The 20348-nt window shown below is 36.3% G+C and overlaps 5 protein-coding genes across 7 annotated transcripts in view; 2 read left to right on the plus strand and 3 right to left on the minus strand.

Annotated features, from left to right (window-relative positions):
• AkhR (Adipokinetic hormone receptor) overlaps positions 1–839 on the minus strand; it is a 106857-nt gene extending 106018 nt beyond the window's left edge. For all 3 annotated transcript variants that reach the window (XM_076124816.1, XM_076124817.1, XM_076124815.1), the window contains exon 1: positions 581–839. The gene's annotated coding sequence lies outside the window, so the exon portion shown is untranslated. The remainder of the gene's footprint in view (positions 1–580) is intronic.
• Positions 840–8241: 7402 nt separating this feature from the next.
• Positions 8242–10295, minus strand: Aatf (Apoptosis antagonizing transcription factor). Its single transcript, XM_076125305.1, has 2 exons — positions 9384–10295; positions 8242–9164 (listed from the first exon to the last, which is right to left on the minus strand). The coding sequence occupies exons 1-2, from the start codon at positions 10220–10222 to the stop codon at positions 8270–8272; spliced, it is 1734 nt and encodes a 577-aa protein (XP_075981420.1). The 5' UTR covers positions 10223–10295; the 3' UTR covers positions 8242–8269.
• Positions 10296–10748: 453 nt separating this feature from the next.
• Orc1 (origin recognition complex subunit 1) lies at positions 10749–14726 on the plus strand. The gene is made up of 9 exons (XM_076125010.1): positions 10749–10927; positions 11004–11244; positions 11438–12350; positions 12468–12564; positions 12839–13011; positions 13136–13233; positions 13422–13684; positions 13961–14159; positions 14469–14726. The coding sequence occupies exons 1-9, from the start codon at positions 10833–10835 to the stop codon at positions 14724–14726; spliced, it is 2337 nt and encodes a 778-aa protein (XP_075981125.1). The 5' UTR covers positions 10749–10832.
• A 236-nt stretch (positions 14727–14962) lies between these two features.
• Positions 14963–20046, minus strand: LOC142979822 (BBSome complex member BBS2-like). The gene is made up of 11 exons (XM_076125011.1): positions 19877–20046; positions 19521–19698; positions 19072–19301; positions 18758–18940; positions 18460–18664; positions 18041–18288; positions 17717–17902; positions 17158–17535; positions 15394–15557; positions 15165–15313; positions 14963–15100 (listed from the first exon to the last, which is right to left on the minus strand). The coding sequence occupies exons 1-11, from the start codon at positions 20003–20005 to the stop codon at positions 15000–15002; spliced, it is 2151 nt and encodes a 716-aa protein (XP_075981126.1). The 5' UTR covers positions 20006–20046; the 3' UTR covers positions 14963–14999.
• Positions 15691–16864, plus strand: Aos1 (SUMO1 activating enzyme subunit 1). Its single transcript, XM_076125012.1, has one exon. It carries the CDS (start codon positions 15774–15776, stop codon positions 16794–16796), a length of 1023 nt encoding a protein of 340 aa, XP_075981127.1. The 5' UTR covers positions 15691–15773; the 3' UTR covers positions 16797–16864.
• Positions 20047–20348: the final 302 nt, after the last annotated feature.

Consider the following 20348-nt stretch of genomic DNA (forward strand, 5'->3'; position numbering starts at 1 on the left):
TAATACAAAGTCTATTAAATAACAGTTCATCAGTAGCGTCGGTAACAAATTGAATGTTATGGCATCGCGTCTCTTTAAATATCACTGACCATTTAATTAACAGCGCGCAGAATATGTGCCAAGTGTATGACAATTGAATTATTGATAATTTGCTATACTCGATACAGACGGTCGCAAGGTAATAAGAACATCTACGTCTAAAACGTGATCTGTTTAGATATTATTAATAGGAATGCACGTACTTGGAAATATTTTAAAAAATATAACTTTGTTAGATTCTGTTTATTTTTACATTGATAAAACATTTTTAAATTTTCCGCTGGGGTCAATAAATTGATAGTTAATTTCTTCATTTAATGTTTTATACGCATACAACAATTTACACAAAAGTCTACATTGTAAAAAACGGTTTTTAGAAAAGTTCTCCTATTTATTTAATTTTAAATTTTTCATTTGCGATATGTATATCATCTCTATTTTATGTATTACTAAACAATAGCTTAATGCAATTTAAAAAGTTCCTGGCTTCTATCAATAAAAACAATCCCCTAAAATCAAAAACAAACAAAAAAATACTTACAAAAAAGTTTTGTTGCATCCAAACTTTTTAAAACAACACTTCACTTTCACTCACCATAGACACATCACCACTTTTTACTTTTATATTTCGCTAGTCGATGTTGCACTAGTGTTGTGTTTGTTTAGATAGTGATGTTATCGATATCGACAAGTGATGGCTGATGCGTTTGGTTCGTTCGCGCGCACTATTGCTACTGGGCTCGGTTGGCGGGCGGGCGGCCCGCCCAGATGTTATCTCGGAAAGTACGATTGTACCGCGACGCGAGACACAAGTGCCAGCGTGATCGTGTGTTCTAGACGTATCGGATTGTTTTGTTATTATAATGTATGATAAAGATGTTTTTTTAAACGATTAAAGACTTGTAATGTATGTCTCTCAAGTCTTGTTTGTAACGTTTTTAAAGCACGATTTACGTAATTTTTCAATAGCACTTAAACATAAAATGAATTCTGTTTTAATACAGACTTAAATTAAGAAATGAAAAATGTACCTATACAAGACATATCGTTTTTCTTTATTCTATTATTTTTTCCAAACCTATTTCTAATCTATAATTTTTATACGCTTGCTCGGACATTTGGAATGACAAGCACTATTGAATACCAAATCAAACGTTTATAAATAGTTAAAATACGTCTTCAAAGAAAACAAATATGAAGTATTTTAGGAACTTTTACAAATATTGTCGACACATAACTTATACTATTAATACTTAAATGTCCAAAAACACTTATAAGAGATTTGAATGTGGGTTCTGCTCATAATTTATTTAAAATAGTTTCGATCAAAATGTGTCTGAAAATAAAGTTAAGTAGGTACTTAAATGAAAGGTCAAAGTCATTTCAGAATTTTCATAACACTTTAAAAAATGTATATAAAAACTATGGTCGGCGTTTTAATCATTCGAAATTGTTAATTTTAATATTATTACTTAACCTTTCAGCCAATAGTAAGTACATATTTTTGAAACATAAGACGCAAACCTTTTTGTTTTCAGAAAGACGACAACAGAAATGTAAAATAAGAATCGAGAATACGGCTACGAAAATGTAGACACAACTGTCACAACATCAACACAAATCTTAACGCTTATTAAAAAAAATATTAACCTTTCTTTTTTAAAACACGACAACAGAAACATAAGACGCAGATCTTAACCCTTTCCCCGCTGCCGCTCATACACCAGCCCGCTCGTCCCACAGGACACCCCGTAGTCGTCAATTGTTTCACTCGTTAAGCGCGCGTAAACACGTCGCTTTAATGATGGCGGCTGCAAAGGTATCTGCACTTTTTATTTCTAGAAGTGTTTGTTGTTCTATCGCAAGGTAGGTGAGGGTTAAGGGCGTAAACAGCCCTCAAGTACTGTTTATCTTTTTTCTAGGGATTATGCGATTTGTTGTCTGTGCTTTTTAATGGCTATGGATGAGAAATTTAAAACATATGGCTTAGTTTTCTTACCGTGTTGGTATTCTGCTTTATTAGTAGATATCTTTGTGTCACATTTCAGTCTTATTCCGATCACATTTTGATCGAATTATGAAACGAATTGTCTCGAAAAGAGTTGAAGATATCGTGATAAAATCTAAATAAGAACCAAACAAGATCGAAATGTAATCCAAATGATATCGTAATAATATAAAAGGCCAAGACATGAGGTATGTTTGGATGGAATTTTAAAAAAAGCTAAGATAAAATGTTTTACACTTCTAAGAACCATTCAAAAACATTTTACAAAATTTTCACAGTTCAATTTCAAGTCCAATCGAATTTTAAATCATTTCATTTCCAAACAGCGTTTTGGAGCAAAACAATCAAAAACGCATAATCGTCTTGAATCACATACAATTGAGATCCCAATCTCGTTCCAGTAAGTTATCTACATAATTCAACAGAGGAGCTCTTGTTGCTGGCCACTTAAAACTCCCGCCGCCCCCCCGAGGGACGCACTTAGGTAAATACTGAACACGACACTGCAATTACCCCGACTGTAGCTATGTAGCTATACAACCTATTTATAAAAAAGTTAGAATTGTTCGTTTATTCGAAACGTATAGTTTTGTAGCTTAAAAGTTAAGTAACATACAGTCATGGCACTTAAAATCACGCTGTTTTCCTTATAGGCGTAGGCAGAGACCAAAAACCGCCAACTTATGCGATCCTTACAAAAGTAATAAGCAGCGATATAAGTATCAATACAACGTAAAGTAAAATATATAGTATATTTTTTGTAACAAATACAAAAATACTTTAAACTAGTGCTTGATTTTAAAAATGATGAATTCAAATCATTGTAAACAATTAACAAAAACAATAGTCTTTTAAAAATTAAAAGCTATACTTCTACAGTCTATGGACTTAAATAACTGTCGGAAAATCAGGGATAATTGTTAAACGTGGACCAAATCGCAGACAGAAACTAGTCGCTTTATAATTTGTAACTAAGAAAAAGTATAACCAATTTATTCCTTAAGAGACGTTGCCATTAACTTTCGCGACTTTATGTAAATTAGTTTTGTAGTACTTTTATAATTATCTACCTTTCTTAATTGCACTACTAGAAACCTGAAGCTTTATATTTTTTGACTTATTTTTCAAAAATGGGGTTTCTGGGCTGTAGGGTGAAATTTCTAAAATTATTAACTTTTGAATAACACATATTTTATCTATATCAAATATAAATAGAAAATAGGACATTACTGAATCACAGACATACCATTTTGGGAACTGTCAAATCAGTCCGTACCCTTGTCGCTGACATGAAATAATTGAGAAACAATGGACCTCAATAAAATATATTCACATTTTACATTCAATTTAGCAAAGTTATCAATATAACTCTGTCTGAAAAGTAATTTTATTAATAGACTAAATATTAGCCGCTTTAGTCGTATGGACGTTTTACTTTTAAAAAAACCTTACGAGTTACGAAACAGGTCAGGGGTATCATAGATTTCATATCTGAGTTTTTTAAATCTCTTTTTTTTTCCTTTTTATTCGTACCTACGTCACCCCATTATGCAATAACCATTACCTAATAACTGTAATCAGCGTTAAAAACAACTTAATATTTCATCAGATAAAATTTAAATAAACATGCACATAAACATAGGGCCAGTATCACGACTCTTTGATTGATACCTGACATGATAGGTATCTCATAGTTAGTGGCAGTAAATGTTTGAAAACAACTGTCACAATTCCGTTTGAAAAACTAACCGATACTTATTCGGAAGGGTTATAACTTGGGTTTAGTATAACATAATTTAAAAAATATGCCATTGAAGGCTCTAGCTATTTATTAAATGAAAGCCATTTGCATTTGTTTGTCATTAAAATTCTCAACGCACGTCACAATATTAACATAAAACATTTTAATTTTATATTGAAGTCTTATTAAATTCTTATCTAACAATAATAACCTACTTATTTATAAATTGTGTCATCACATTTTATTTACTATCAAATTGCAAGCAACGTCTTAATAAATTCAATTTGAATACTTGTATTTTTTGTACACATGACAATTATTTCAGCGAAGTATGTTTTGATGCGATTGAATTATATTTTATTGCAAATATTGACAATCTATGGCATTAGATTAGGCATTTGTTACTTTTAATACGGGACTAAATAGGGGATATTTTTCTGGCAAACATAATTAAAATTCCAATTTATTTACAGGAAAGAAACCCTGTATACTTTTCTCCTTACTCCTAGGAACCATAAAGCAAAAGTCAAATAACATTTTATAGTACGTATGCACTGTTTTAGCGCTGTGTGAATACCAATAATATACAATGATAATTACAATATCATCGGTTAGTACCTACTAATGAATATGTTTAACCCATTATCGGTATTTTAAAATCCTATATCATTATAACCATATACCAAGGTACAGGAAAAGCCGCAAAACGTCGATGTTACGGCGTCATCTAATCGTTCGGCACCACTTAAATTTGTCGCGTGCGTCTGGCGGTGACATCTCGATGCTCCAGAGGGTTTCAGATCGCAATGCCCGGATTATTCATTTGATTCTTATGTATAAGATGGTTTTAGGACGTTTTAAGACATCTTGATTTTTTACTAGATATATTATGTAATATAGAGTGATAAAAGAGATGTGAATAAAGGAAAAGTTACAATACTCGTAAATAGTTGTAGCGGTTTCTTTTTCAATTCAATAATTTAATTTTGGTATTATGCTTACTTCCAACGATATTTCTATCTTTCGTAATAGCCAGTCATATACTTTTGATATATTACATTCAGTTTTCACTTGAGTCAAGCACTTGTAAGCCACATGAATAAAAAAAATCGCCTATTCATACTGTCATTCATAATCATAATTCTCTAGTACGTAATATACAAGACTGACACCTTGACTGAAGGTGAGAAAAACATCAGAAACAAACATCACAAAATATACAAAGTCACGGGAACGTCTCGATTCTCCTCAAGTCCTCAATTATAAGCTCAAGTGAGAAATAAATTCCCACGAATTTGAGACATGCACAGTTCAATGGAAATACTGATTTAAACAACATTTATAGGTAAGCATAAATATTTACTCAGAATTTCTGTAAAGTTTTCTTTTACGCAACAGGATTTTGATTTTGTTGCTATTTGACATCAATTTTGGTGGAAAATATCAGCCCTAGAGACAATATTTTAACAACGATAGTAGTTCATAATATTGCCTATTTTACGAAGAAAATGAAATGAATGAGAAATCGAGAGTACGCGACAGTCCAGGCAAAGTTATAGAGACCAATACCTAGGTATTTTGAGGATTTGAACCTTATAACTGCATACTACTACAGATGTTTACGCATCATAATACAATCTAAAAGAATGAATGGTAGGTATTGTATAGTGTACAATTCATCTCTACTTCATTATTGACTAACTTTATTTATTTATTTATTTTAACTTCTTATACAAAAGAGTATAAAGGCGGACTTAATGCTAAAGGCATTTTCTGCCGGTCTACCTTACAGTCTACTTTACTTATCTCGTATTGTTGCTATTTATATGTACCTATAAGTATTACACGATGGAAAGTTTGTTGATCCACAAGCAGACCGCGTGGGCTCGAAAGTTCACAACTCATATTCTTTAATTATATCCGTGATTTTGTTATGAAATGTTAAAAAATAAGACACAGCTTATAGTTGATAGCGGTGTGAGCTGTTTATGTGGTTCTTGATAACCTAAACCTGACCCGGCCTTTGAGCCGATAATGATGTAGAGAGCGCTCGGGAAACACGACGAACACGCATACGTCTGGAAGATTTTAACTGCTGGGAAATATACATGAGAAGGTAGTTTTCCTTCTTTTTGTTGACTTCTTTTTAAATTATTTAATACATTCATATATCACGCCTGTTACACCTGAAGGTGTTGGTGCATTGAAAAAGCACCTACGTTTCGCAATTTACAATTTTAGCCCCATATATCTAATAGGGGGCAAGTCCATTGTCATTTACCAGGCACGTTACCAAACTCGAGGCTGTATTGTTATATTTTTTTTATTGACAGCTTTACGTTAAATTGCATGTTAAGTTGTAAAACTTGTTACTTTGGTATAGGTATTACTTACCATTGCGTTTGTGAATCTCCAAAGCTAAACTCGATTCAATTTTCCAAGAAATTTCATTACACCTTAGTCAAATGGTACATTTTCTCAGAATGCCATCATTTCATATCTAAAATAGGTAGGTACAACAAGTATTCTCTAGTCGAGAGCCGAAGGTAGTATAATAGTAGGTAAGTATATTTTCTTGTGAATCGATATCTTATTTAATTGCATCATCCAATTATTGATTTTATCTACACTCATTATTTATTTTGACAAATAGACACGTGCACATGTGTAGGTACCGCATGCATATAAATAAAATATTATTATATGAATAACAAGCCTACTAGTGTATTCAAGATCAACCTGTACTTGACAAACTAATTAAAGACTACCGACTACCGATTAGTACCGACTACTGATCTAAGGAAGATGAACTTTTTATAATGCAATTATTATGAGGCAGCAATAGATTATTTTATCAACTATACCGACACGTGTGAAAAACAAAGGAACAATTTCAAAAGCAATTCTGCAGTTCAGAGTCTAAGATGAATCATGAAATGTTCTACAGGTCCGGTCAGATGGGAAGTATCACCGCTGCGCACGCGACTGCGGCATGCGCGCACCTCGCGCGGCGCATTCACGTGCCCAACACGCATACACAAACAACACGATGTCAACACAATAATACGCATCATTACGCAACTAGCCAGGAAATATTCCCAATATTTACTTGTTATTTTGAAATCTGTATTCACACAATATTTTACTTAAAGAACTGCACAATCAGCAATGGTTAACGCGGTCACCTCGCCGAAATAACCCCTGCGCTCCGTGTAGTAGGTTTCATGAAATATCACCCAGAAGAAATATTCGTATGATGAGGTAAAGTATTTGTTTTAAGTCTGGGTGTAAATGTATCTGTATAAGAACTCAGATATGTATTTACAAGTAGGTATGTTTATCAGATGTCTGGTTACCATAGTACAAACTCAGCTAAGTTAGATAAAAATTAATATAATTCAATGAAAATATCCAATGATATTTCTTAATATTACGTGCCTACTTTGATGTAAGACTCTTTATATTTGGATTACTTCATCTTTGTATTGTAGAAGCCTACGTTTTGCGCTACGGTGTTATTGTTGACAAATTTACCTGCTACGACAGGTGCTACGAATACGTAGTACTACGTAGCGTATTCGTTCAAGGTTAACGAGTGACGTTCTACGCGGTAAAGGCTACATCGTAGCAAGCGTAGCCTGAAGGATAATGTTCGGATAATAAAAAGGTCTACGACACGTGTTACTGTAGGTAACAAGAATGGGTATATTTGTGTAAAGATAGGTTTTTAGCTAATTAAAAAAAAAAACATGTTCATGTAGTAGCCATTATTTTCCATAATTTTATCTAGAAAAATGTATCCTTTCTCAGTATAGGTGAATACCTTATATTTGTTGATTTTTGTTTACTCTTCAGTTCTTTGCGATACGACCCACCTCAAATTTATCTCGGTTCAAAAGTTCAAACTGATATAGACACAAACAAGTAAATAACTATAACGAAATGAGACCTTGACGTTTATTTGCAAATCATTATTTTATAATTATTATTTACCTGGTAGGTATCTACTAACACATATTATTATTATACATATAATATTATGCTAACTACTTTTGTTGGTAGTTTTATCCATTGTATGGTCCTGTGTGATACATATTTGTCACATTTACTGTTTTTAATTTGATACAGATAAAATGACGTTTTCTGGTCTGTCTCCCTCTCTATCAAGGCGTGACTTTAAGTTTGTATCGATACAAGTTGCAAGTTTCCACTTAAAAGTATCTAAGTTTTAGACCTATTATTAAGTACCTCCAAATTCATAAAACATTAGCAAAGGCATAGATTTTGAAATAATAATGCATTGAAATAAAGAATATGTATGTAGTTCTATTTTAGTTAGTAAAACAGTCCCAAGGTGATCCTAGCTCCAATTTTAGGCAATATATTTAGCTATATCAGTTGCAAGTAGAGTTAATACCATAGCTATCAGGAAAACAAATAATACAAATCAAAGTAAGAAGTAATATTACATTTTATTTACATTAATCTTTTAACTTGAACCCATTTACATTAGCATTCAAACCTACATTATTCTGTTCAAACAACTTTCCAAACAAAGAACTATACAACTCATTCTTACTCTCATCGGTCCACGACACACTTTTTTCCGGAGCCATAAAATTTACAAGCTGATTATGAACAACATATTTAATCTTTCTTCCTTTAGTTGCTTTCGTATCTACCTTCCTTTTCATTTTGCTTCTCATTTGTTGTAACGCTATCCACTGACGACTCAACTGTACGGGGTCCGATATATCAGCAGACTTACATTCAATCAATTCCCTTAACAACTGGTGATAAAAGTCACTGTCATCGAATATCTCTGGAATATATTCGTCATTGTCTTTACGGTCTCTTGTTATTGGATTCACTTCTGTTCCATTATTATCATTATTTTCCTCCGTTACCTCCTTTTTGTAACCAATAATGTCATATTCAGATCGTTTTAACTGTGTACGTCTTACCAACTTCTCTCTATCTGACAAAATATAAGATATTTGTTGTAATACAGTATTTGTTGGTGCGTTTTTGATATTAGTGGCTGTAGCAAGACGTGTTTTGTCATTCCATTTCTGTATAGATGTATCTCGGAATGATTTGAAAGCTTTATGTGTGGTTGAAATTTCACTTTCATACTCTTCAAGTTTACGTTTCTTAGTAGGGATTGTTTTTGTAGGAGTTTTTGTTTTAGTTGGTGCTTCGTCCTCTGCGTCAGTGTCTGATGGAATCTCCTCATTGTCCGTGTCACTGGGGATCTCCTCGTCACTTTCTTCTTTTGCTGTCTGTTGTGCTTCTGCTTGTTTTGATTGTTTCTTACTGCAGATTCCTTTCGTTTCTGGATACTTGGTTAGCAATAGATTTTGTAGTGTGAGCAATCTGTAATTGAAAAAGGCATGGTTAGTGAATGCCATAATAAAGCTATTTGTAATTATGTAGTTAAATATACCCATGTAAAAAATGTAGGTATTGCTTCCTCAACTAGGATTATTAAAACTAATGTATATTATTTTTAGAAAATTGATAGTTATTTATTGCTACAGCATTATATTACAAGAAAAATAAAGGATGGAATATTATACAAAAATAGTAACTTACTTGTCCAGTACATTAGCAATATTAGCTTTAGTAGCATTTGTATCTTCCTGAAAACTCTCATTTTCTTTCAGTTCATTATATACTTCAGGCATGGGCATCTGATTGGCTGTATTCATACACCTCTGAAGGTGTATTCTCATCTCCAAAAGGCCTTCCCATAACAACAGCTGGTTTCTTACTGCATTGCCTTTCTTAGCTTCTTCCGAGATGTTTTGTTTTTTCACATGTTCAAAGGTTTCTTTCATTGGTTCATCCATCTGACTGATATCATACCCTTCACCTTCATCATCGTCTTCTTCGTCTTCCTCTCCGTCTTCTTCTTCACTTCCGTCTTCAGCATCATCATCAGAATTGTCATACAACTGTTTTTTAAACTGTGTTATGCTGTAGTCTTCGCTCTCAGCATCAGACCCTGAATCATCCGATTCCTCTGAATCCTTGGTTGTAGATTTTAATGTCGGTACTTCCTCTTCGGAGTCTGAGCCTTCGGAATGCAAAGAAATCTGTTCTTTGTTCGTATCTGACAGTTCTTCTTCCGAAGTGATTTCTTCATCCTCACTCTCGTCTTCATCCGATTTCTTCAAATCTTTCCGGGATACGACTTGCCCTTCGTATTTTTTACTAACCTCACTAAGTAAATTAACGTTTCGTTTGCGAAAATCACTGATAGCGGCCTCTACCTCGCTATCGGAAGATCCTATGTCATCTTTTGAAACAGTCTTGGGTTTTGTCCCAAAAACCTGATCATCTTCGATGTCTGCCCGTGGTTTGACAGTCAGGGCATCAGCTATTTTATCTGATAGCAGTTTCTTGGTCGATTTCTTTTGCTTTATCTTCATTTTTAATGTTTTATACAATAAACTAACCAAGAAAATAAGTTCACGTGTTTACGACATTTAAATCTGACAATTGACAGGCTTTAGTTAGTTTGACACTGTGATAAGCGTTTAGTGGGGTGGTATTCCTCTACTTACTTTAAACAACAAAAATGTCGTAATACTCTTATTTGAATAACTTTATCATTTTATGTTCAAAACCTGATAATATACGCATATGGGGACCAGTAAAAGAGAAAATCAATTTATAAAATTCCCAAAAATATTTAAATTTAATTTTTAGTCAAAAAAACTAGCTTTGTACACTGAGCCACATGTTCCTTTGTACGCAATGCCATGAATTGTCATGTGGATTCAGTTTCATACATATAGATATTAATAATACAAAAAAATATTACGATACCTTAAAAAAATACAGCCAATAAATGTCGTTTTATTTATGAACAATGACATAAAATATTGTTATAAAAATTTTGATTTAAATGATTACAGATGTTATTGAATAAATTGAAACATCATTCGGCAGGGGAGCGCGAAAAATTGACAGGAGCAAATTAACTTGCAGAGAACTTTACAGTTTGTTTTTCTAGTTATTACTTAAAAATCTAACAAAATGCCCCGAAGAAGAGTTGTGAATAAAACTGTAACTTGGTTGAGCGAAGAATTTTACGAACCGCAGAGTCAAACACCATCATTTCACTTTTACGAGTAAGTTAACCTGCAAAGGAAAAAGTAACGTTATTTTGAACATCTGTAATTGTTTATTTTCGTGATAATTTGCCAGGAAGTTTCAATTTGGGAACATAGTTGCTGGGATTGGTGACTTTGTGCTTGTATCTAATGCTGATGCGGCAGAACCAGATACGGAGGGCGGATGCGATGCAGCTCGTATTCTTTCACTGTATGAAGACAAGACGAACAATAGCAATCCGTTCAGAGCGAAAGTCCAGTGGTACTCGAGGCCTGGGGACTTGCCTAACTCTTGTTTTAGTAACATGGAGCCCATAAGCTTTTTCGAAAATGAGGTGAGACTTCATTAAGTTTAATCTTTGTTTACAAGCTGTTCTATATTAATATTTTGTGTCATATCAGACCCTTACCTACCCTAAACAACAGTTTCAGTCAAGTGTGATAAGATGATGAATTTATAATATTCATTATTTGGGCATGTATATGGATATTCAATTGAAAAATTCTATCAATTTATTATTTTCACAGGTAGTAGAAGATCACAGGCCCTTTGATGCAGATGTGTCTATAGAAACATTCTTCAAACTATGCTACATAACACTTAAGTTCACAAAAGATATAGATGAAACCAAAAGTGAGCCTTATCACTATATTTGTAGATATCGCCTAATGGCTCTTACAAAACGCAAAGTGCAAATTGAACCTGTCCTGGAACAGGAACGGAAGGCTTTAGCATTACTCAGTACTCCACATAAAACACCATCTAAGACTCCCACACCAAAAACCCCAAGCAGTTTAGTTAAAAGAATGAGCAGAGTATCAATAACAGAAAAGAATTGGAGTGTAACAAAAAATGATGGAACAAAATTACTACTAAAAAGAGCAATACTGGCTGACAAGAATGAAAAAGACTCACCTAAAAAAGCCACACCAAAAACAACACCGAAAAAAGTTATGGAAACACCAAAGAGTTCTAAAAAAATACCCAGGAGTAATTTAGAAGAAGTGTTGTCTATGGAGTTGAAGGAGAATTCTGATGATGAACTCCCAACTTTGATTATAAGGCAGCATGTGCCAGCAACACCTAAAAGAAAGCAATCCATTTCTAAAACTAATGAGGAGACACCTAAGAAGGTTTTAGTTTTTGAAGATGATGAGATGGTACCTGTAACTAGGTCTGGGAGAAAGAAGGTTCCTGTTAGTTATATGGAGCAGGACTTATCACCGGTGAAGAGGACACCTAGGAAGGCTGTTCGGAAAGTTACTGAGAGTGATGATGAGTTCAAGCCTGTAGCGACTCCTAAGACTCCGAAAACGCCAAAGACACCTAGATCCAGGACTCCTGCCCAGACACCTAAACGCAGCGTTAGTAGGCGAATAATGACTAGCCAGTTGACTCCCACTTTGAAGAATAGGGCACATTCTATAGATAATATTGATGGTAAGTCCCTTAGAATAGGTTATGATCTCCACATAAAAATAAATGTTCTGTTTGAGTTTTGTTCATGGTGTTAGTAGAATATTGATTTATTATTTTATTTATTTTGTATTTTTGTAGATTTCCTCAAAGAAAATAAAGCTTTACCAGGCAGAGAATCTCAAATGGATGAAATATTGTCATTTGTGAGATCTAAACTATATGATGGAAGTAGTGGGTAAGTTATATCTCACCAATGTATGTCTTACCTTAGTTTTTTTTTAATCAAAGTTCAGTCTATAACATAGGGATAAGAACTGGAGTACCTATTATTTTTCAAACATGCTGATTCCTTGTATTTAAATTGTACTTTTGTGTTCAGAACTGTGTGTAATCTTGATTTAAATTTTGTTGATAAGAACTAAATAAACAAGCATATCTCTTTACTTTGAAGTCCTCCACATCTTGGCTTAAAAGTCAGTTTACATTACAAAGTTGTTGGTAATTTCCAGGTGTATGTACATATCAGGAGTGCCAGGGACAGGCAAGACAGCAACAGTGTGCTCTGCACTTAAATTCTTGAAAGAAGAGCAGGATTTACCTGACTTCCAGCTGGTTGAAGTCAATGGCATGAGGATCGCAGAACCACGGCAAGCTTACGTACAGATTTATAAACAACTTACTGGTAAGTGGCAAATAAAAAAATATTCATCAGTTGCTGCTTTTATCCTAAAAAAAATAATTTGAACTATGCCTAGGCTTGCGGAATATAATACTAATAATAATATATTTTGTTTTCTTTGCTTCAGGTAAATCAGTTGTATGGGAACAAGCATGTGCTCTGTTAGAAAAGAGATTCACAAACCCTGGACCAAGGAGGACACCAACTGTGTTGCTAGTAGATGAGGTAAATATTATATTATTACCTTTATATTAACACTGTTAAAATATTAAATAATTGTGGGTCCTTTAAAAAAATACTAACAGTGATACATTTGAAGGAACAAAATGTTTATCCCATCTGGGAATCAAAATCACAGGCAGTGCTCTAGACATGTTGCCCCATTGTCTTAAATGTTAATTTTCTCTTCACAGTTAGATGCCCTCTGCACACGGCGTCAAGACGTACTCTACAGCATCATGGAATGGGCGGCACACAACACAGCTCTCCTCACTGTACTAGCAGTAGCTAATACCATGGACTTACCAGAGAGAGCTCTCGCCGCCCGCGTGGCCTCTCGTCTCGGTCTCACGCGGCTCACGTTCCCGCCGTATACCCACACGCAGCTACAGAAGATTGTGGCCATGAGACTCGCGGGCGCTAATGTTACCGCTGATGCTGTGCAGCTTATTGCCAGGTTTGTAACAACAAATGGTTCATTTGGAAGAAGCAGAGTAACGAATTTCTTTACAATCTAGTACGACCTTTTCATAAGCAAACGGTAAAAGTGTGATAAGGAGTCTCTAAGCTACCTAAAGAGACTCCTTATTACATGTGTACTGAGTTTGAACTATGAAAATGTTTTGTCAATCTTTTTACCCTTTTCTCCCTTTAGCGTCTCATCTCATGCTTTGTTCTGATACACCTCGCAAGACTTGTATGTTGTTATTAAAGTATTTGCAATATTTTTCAGGAAAGTAGCCGCTGTATCAGGTGACGCACGCCGCGCTCTCGCACTGTGTACGCGAGCGTTAGAACTGGCAGGGCCAGAGGGAGCTGGCTTGAAGGAGGTACAGCAAGCATTAGGTGAAGCGGCTTCGAGTGCCGCCGTCCGCGCCATCAAGCAATGTTCACCCGCTGAAAGACTTATGTTAAGAGCTGTGGCTGCTGAGGTGAGATCAGTCATAACTTTAGACTTGGGAGTCATTACGCGTTGCCGCCAAGTTGCTGGGCAATATGTTGTCGGTGCTTATACGTTTGCGAAGACCAATAATGCTTTTGTTGTGATTAAAGCTAGCTAGAGGAAGTCGAGTCACTAGGGTTTATTTGCTTCTTGACCGTTTAAATCGCCGTGAGACAAACAAAATCAGTTATTCCCCCTCTTTAAATGCATCATGGTTCATGGCTCTGCTTAGTTTAGAATCAAATGATGGTGAGTGAGTTCCCCAAAAATATTTATGTATTTATTATCATTTTCTCAGGTCGAGCGCACCGGCACAGACGAAACAACGCTATCCCGTGCATTAGCAACCGCCGCCGCTATAGTATCCCTCGACGGTCGTCCATACAGATCTGCGCCGAACATCCGCGCACCGACATCGTCGCAAGCGCAAGCCATATGTGCTAGACTCGCGTCACTACGACTATTACTCATGGAGCCCAAACCTTCAGAACCTAGGTTATTATTAAATGTTAGTGCTGACGATGTACATTATGCGACGAAGCAGATTACTGTGTAGACTAAGAATAATGTATTGATTATTTCGTAAATTAGGTTAAGGATTTTGTTCATGAAATATCCACCTACCATCAAAGTACAAAAGATCTGGATACAGTATGAAGCTCAATTAACTATGCCATTTATAAATAATTATATGTTATGATTATTATTATTGCGATTGAATTAAACTGTGTAAGTATTATGAACTGTTGGAATTGAAAAATGTTGAATGACTGATCAGCTTTAAGTATTAATAAATAATATAATTTATTTTTGATCACTCTTATTTTAATTATGAATCTCCCACTTGAATGATCTTGATAAGTGCTTCGATATTGTTGTCTTGAACTGCTTTCCTGCTCGCTGCTACCACTGCTTTGCTGTATTTTCCCACTGAAATAAAGAATTAGGATCAGCTACAATTCACGCTTGACCGTCACAAGTATTAAGGGCTCACCTCTTAGTCTAGCAGCTTGTTGTAAAATAGTATGTAAACTCTTCAAAGAAGTGACTGCCTGCTCTTGTGTAGCGCGTCTTATATAACATCCTGTGAGAAGTTCTTCATTCAACATAACCACCTCTTTGTAACGATTCAACATTTCTTTCCTACGAGATAATGAATTTTAAGGATGAGAAATATATTTTTATAATGCTATTAATGCACAGCTATTATTGCTAATACATACAAATCATACGAAGCAGCATCTTGAGCTGCAGGCAAAAGAGCAGTAATTAATTGAGCTCGCTCAGCAGTTTCGGCTGCCAAACGAGATCGCATTTCTCCAACTTGTGAAACATGTTCCATTTCTTCACGAAGTTTCTTCTCTGCCTCAGGAAACTGTGCTACTGACTAAAATGTAATAAAAATGATTTATTCATAAATTCTGACCAATACAATTTTGAATTTTATGCTTATGATAAAAACTTTTAGTCGACTTTAGTACACAAGACGCGCATCTCTAAAAAAACATGGCGCCGCGTCATTTGCCGGCGTGGGGAACTGTCATAAATTGCTATTCGTTAGAGCCCAACTTCGGAGATTTTCCATACAAAATACTAACTAAAAATGGTTGAAAACAACGATATTGAGTTGTCTGAGGCCGAAGCAGAACAGTACGATCGCCAAATTCGTCTGTGGGGCTTGGAATCTCAGAAAAGGTTACGTGCATCAAAAGTGTTAATCATCGGAATAGCGGGTCTTGGTGCTGAGATAGCAAAGAATATTATTTTATCCGGTGTAAAAAGTGTCTGTTTGTTGGATAATGAGAAACTAAAGGAAATTGATCTGTACTCTCAGTTTTTGGCCCCACCTGACAAGATCGGCGAGAACAGAGCCGAGGCTTCAGTGCAGAGGGCGAAGGCTTTGAACCCTATGGTAGAAATAACAACGGAAACTAAGTCAGTCGACAACTTGCCTGACAGTTTCTTCACAGAGTTCGACATTGTGTGTGCCACGGGGCTAAAACAAGAGCAACTTGAGCGCATCAACAACGCCTGTCGTGACAGTAACAAGAAGTTCCTGTGTGGTGATGTGTGGGGTGCGTTCGGTTACATGTTCGCGGACCTCGTCGATCATGAATACTCTGAGGAGATAGTGCAACACAAAGCTGTGAAACGCGGACCCGACGACTCAGAGAAAAATGCCCGTGAGACAGTCAGTATCACTGTGAAGCGCAGAGCTATTTACGTTCCGCTGCAGAATGCTCTATCGGTGGATTGGATGAACCCGGAAATGCGTTCGAGGCTACGTCGCGGCGACCCGTCATACTTTGTGATGAAGATTCTGCTGAGGTTCAAAGACGAGTACAACAGAAATCCTGACCCAGCTAAGAGGAAAGATGACACTGCTATTCTATTACGCATGAGGAACGAGCTAGTGAAGGAGTTGAACGAGCTAGTGGATAACTTTGTTGTTGATGCCTTATTTGTAGATGTCTTTGGTACAGTGTCCGGTGCGGCTGCTGTTATCGGAGGAGTGATCGGTCAAGAAGTAGTAAAAGCTGTGAGCCAGAGAGAGCCTCCACATAACAACATGTTCTTCTTCAATCCTGTGAAGTGTGTTGGGTTCGTTGAACTGTATGGCCAGTGAGATTCAAAGTGTCTGTGTAGTATGTAAGATGTATCCCTATAAGTTCAATAATATAATATTTAAGTACACACCTGTGGTTTACTTAGCCCTACTTAAATTATTTTATAACAACGGACACAAAGGACAACCAGACCCGAAACAATTATTTGTGGATCACACAAATAATTGTCCCGTGTGGGAATCGAACCCACGACCTCCCGTTGCAGTGGTATCGGCGTGGCGACCTAAACCACTGCGTCACGGAGGCAGTCAAAATAGGACCATATTCGATTTTTATTTGTCTAAGTGAGTGTATTCGCATGTCCTCCATATTTAGACAATTCACCACCTTTATTGTCTTACCAATTTGTCATCAACTTACCTGCAAATCACTCAAGTTCAAATAAACACCCAGACTTTGTATCAGGTCTCCAGCCAGCCTGATATCATGAGTGCTGAACTTCACTTGACCATCAGCCCCAAAATCAAGATGCAAATGAGACTGATCTCTTAGACAGATGAGGTGGATATGCAGCTCCTTGGTTTCCTCATTCTCAAGCTCCAACTCTTCATCTAATAGAAAGTTTTGATTCACCCAAATACAGATTCTTTGTACTCTTTCTGTGATGCGAAAAGTGACGTAGTTGTTCCCCTTGCTGGCTAAATTGTTGGGCACAAGCAGGTACATGGAGAATCGTGGCAGCTGCTTCGTCAGCTCGAAAATATGGAACTGCTCACTGTCTGGGTATCCTATGAGAGCCTGGAACAAATCTTTCTTTATTACCTCTTTTGATTCTGAAGTAAATAAGCCTTTATAGGTTTGGCAAGTTGTTAATTGCATTCAGGTTCCGAATTTATTTTCCTTATTTTATTTGTCTTCAGGAGACTTCAATTGATTACTTGAGGAAAGACTTATCATGAATACAGTAAATAGTTATTACCTTTATGTGAACATCTACAGGCACATCTCTCGGTGGTTTGAGTGGCACGTGCAATAGCGACCGGAGTTGTGACGGCGGTGGGTGGCGGGCAAAGGTCTCACCGCTCTCGAATATTCCCTCAGCTAAAACGAGAGCCGCTCGCACTATTGTCTCGTTGTTTGTTGATATCGCTAGCTGTATACAACCCTAAAAATTCGATAACTTCAGAGAAAGTAAAATTCTATTACGCTCGTATCTCTATTAAAACAGCCATACGGACATCAAATAGGAAGTATATAAAACCACATTTACTGTTCCTACCAATTTCAATAAAGAAGGTCGTACCTCATCAGGAGCATGCATAACAGCGACCTGTAAACGAGTATTCGTCGGCATTGCAGTAGCCGGTCTTTCCAAACTCTCTAAGCTAGCACTTCCACTGGCTGCGTTCGCTTCGTAATGCTGAAGTTCCACCATCAGAGCTTGCTTCTTATTGAACAACTCAGTGATGGCTATGCGGTCTTCTTCGGACGGCACATTCTTCGATGCAGCGTTGAAACCTGTGGCTTCTTGGTAAGGCGGGTAGCCTAAAACTGTAATTTCAAAGATAAATTTGTGCACTTTTGCTAATTCGTTACCAAATTGGTCGTGTTTCCAACCACGTCGTTTAATTTAGTTCTTTTTTCTTCCATTCCTTTTCTTTAATGTTTTACGCCATTTTTTGCTTTGGTAGGTATAACAATAAGCTAAAGTTAAGCACTTACCTTCCCCTCGGTCAGACACACAAACTAAGTCTGGAGCACCGACAGACCGATAGTCAGCTAGTAACATTGCGGCAGCATTGGCTCGCATTTGAACACGCCTCAGCACCCGTCCGGTGGTTCCTTCCCGCCAGTCCACGCGGCCGTTTGACCAGCAGCATGCTAAGGTCTCGCCAGACCATTGAAGAGCTAGAGCGTTTTGTTTTGACTACGAAAAATGGAGACCTTGTTCATAAAAGGGATCAGCAATACCGAAAGAGCAATCCTTCATATTAATTTTGACATATCAAGAACTTGTTACCTTAACTCGCCACAAACGAATCCCTTCTTCATAGATCCCAATAGTGCCGTTGGCCAAACCATACGCGAACCTCACTTCGGTGATGGGAGACAGGCATAGTATTGGTCCAGTCTCAGATATTTCTGCTATGAACTGGTTGTTCTTTAGCACTCTTATGAATGAATCATCACAGCCAATGAGGAGCTGGTGAGAGGAGAAGATAAATCAATACGAAGTAACGACTAAAATGAGAAATATGGTCGGTCATGTCATTCTATGATAGAGTTCACTTTTTCACTTCCAAATAATGTAGAAAATTCGTCAGTGCATCTTACCTCATTTTCTCCGTCCTTATCGAAATCAAAAGTGATCATAGCACAGACTTTTCCGCTGACGACATTCCAGAATACCTCATTCCCTTCCCAGTCGATGGCTTGCACAGAACTATTGCCACCAACAATGGCCAACAATTCGGTATATTTGCCGAAGCTGCCAGCAATAATAACATTCACTCCGTCAGGTGCTTCTTTGAAGAACAAGTCCGTGTTGTCGTGCACGTCGTATGCTGAAAAACCCCCAGTAGAGTTACATACTTGCACATTTACTAAAAAGGAGGAGCCTGGAGTTTCTTGCCAGTTCTTCTCATTGGCCCTACCTTCCGAACTGGCGGTAAATTCCTACGGTACCTAGGTATTATTAGGGTTTGTGGTATCCTCCATACTTTCCTAAGGATTCATATTATTGGTTTGGGTAAGAATTCTTAAAAATATGTTTATGACGCTACCTAATATCTGAGTAGGAGATCCAATGAGTAGCATATCCCGACTAGTGTCAGGCTTGAGGGGGCCAGCTGCAAGTGCTATAACAGCCTGGCTGAGATTCATTTCCGATACTTCTCCGTGTGCTTGCGACTGCTGAGCTCGACCGCTGACAATACCGCCATGAGGATGGTGAATTATTATCTGAAGAGACGAGAAATATTAATATTAGTTTTGAGGCCATGTCCTGTGATCTATGAAAACTCTGTCTCTTCTTTTCCAAAAAAAATGGTCTGTGTCTGCAGACTTCCGCGATTTCGTACGGTTTTAAAAGGGAATGTGAAATAAGACATTATGTACAAATTTAAGTCTTTGTATGTACTTTGTCGTATCCAGCTGAAGCAGTAAGACAAGGATGAGTCCCATCATATTTTGCAATAGTCACCACACCAGGGGTAACTTTATGATTTAATTCCAATTTAAAAACTGGCTGGACTGTAGACAACTGCATTTTATCGGCACGAATGTGTTTTGTTTTGGTTAACAATGTTTATCTGCTGGTTGTTTTCTTAACAGTTGTCATAGTAACATAGTTTATTTTTAATAATTAATTGCAACAGGAGATTTACGAAATATTTTAATATTACTGTTTGTATGCTGTTACGTGCCAGCCTATTCAAACTTAATTAAAATCGATATACATATTAGTAAAGACAAAACACATTTATTTTGAATTTTGCACGAAAATGCGTAATAAGATAGGAGCTGCGTTCCGAAACCTTTTGTTGATAACATCAACGGGTGGTTTTAATGTTAAATACTACGAATTAGTTTTTTCAAGACATTATTTTCTT

The sequence above is a fragment of the Anticarsia gemmatalis genome, chromosome 17 (genome assembly GCF_050436995.1).
Source record: "Anticarsia gemmatalis isolate Benzon Research Colony breed Stoneville strain chromosome 17, ilAntGemm2 primary, whole genome shotgun sequence".
In the NCBI taxonomy this organism is placed as follows: domain Eukaryota; kingdom Metazoa; phylum Arthropoda; class Insecta; order Lepidoptera; family Erebidae; genus Anticarsia; species Anticarsia gemmatalis.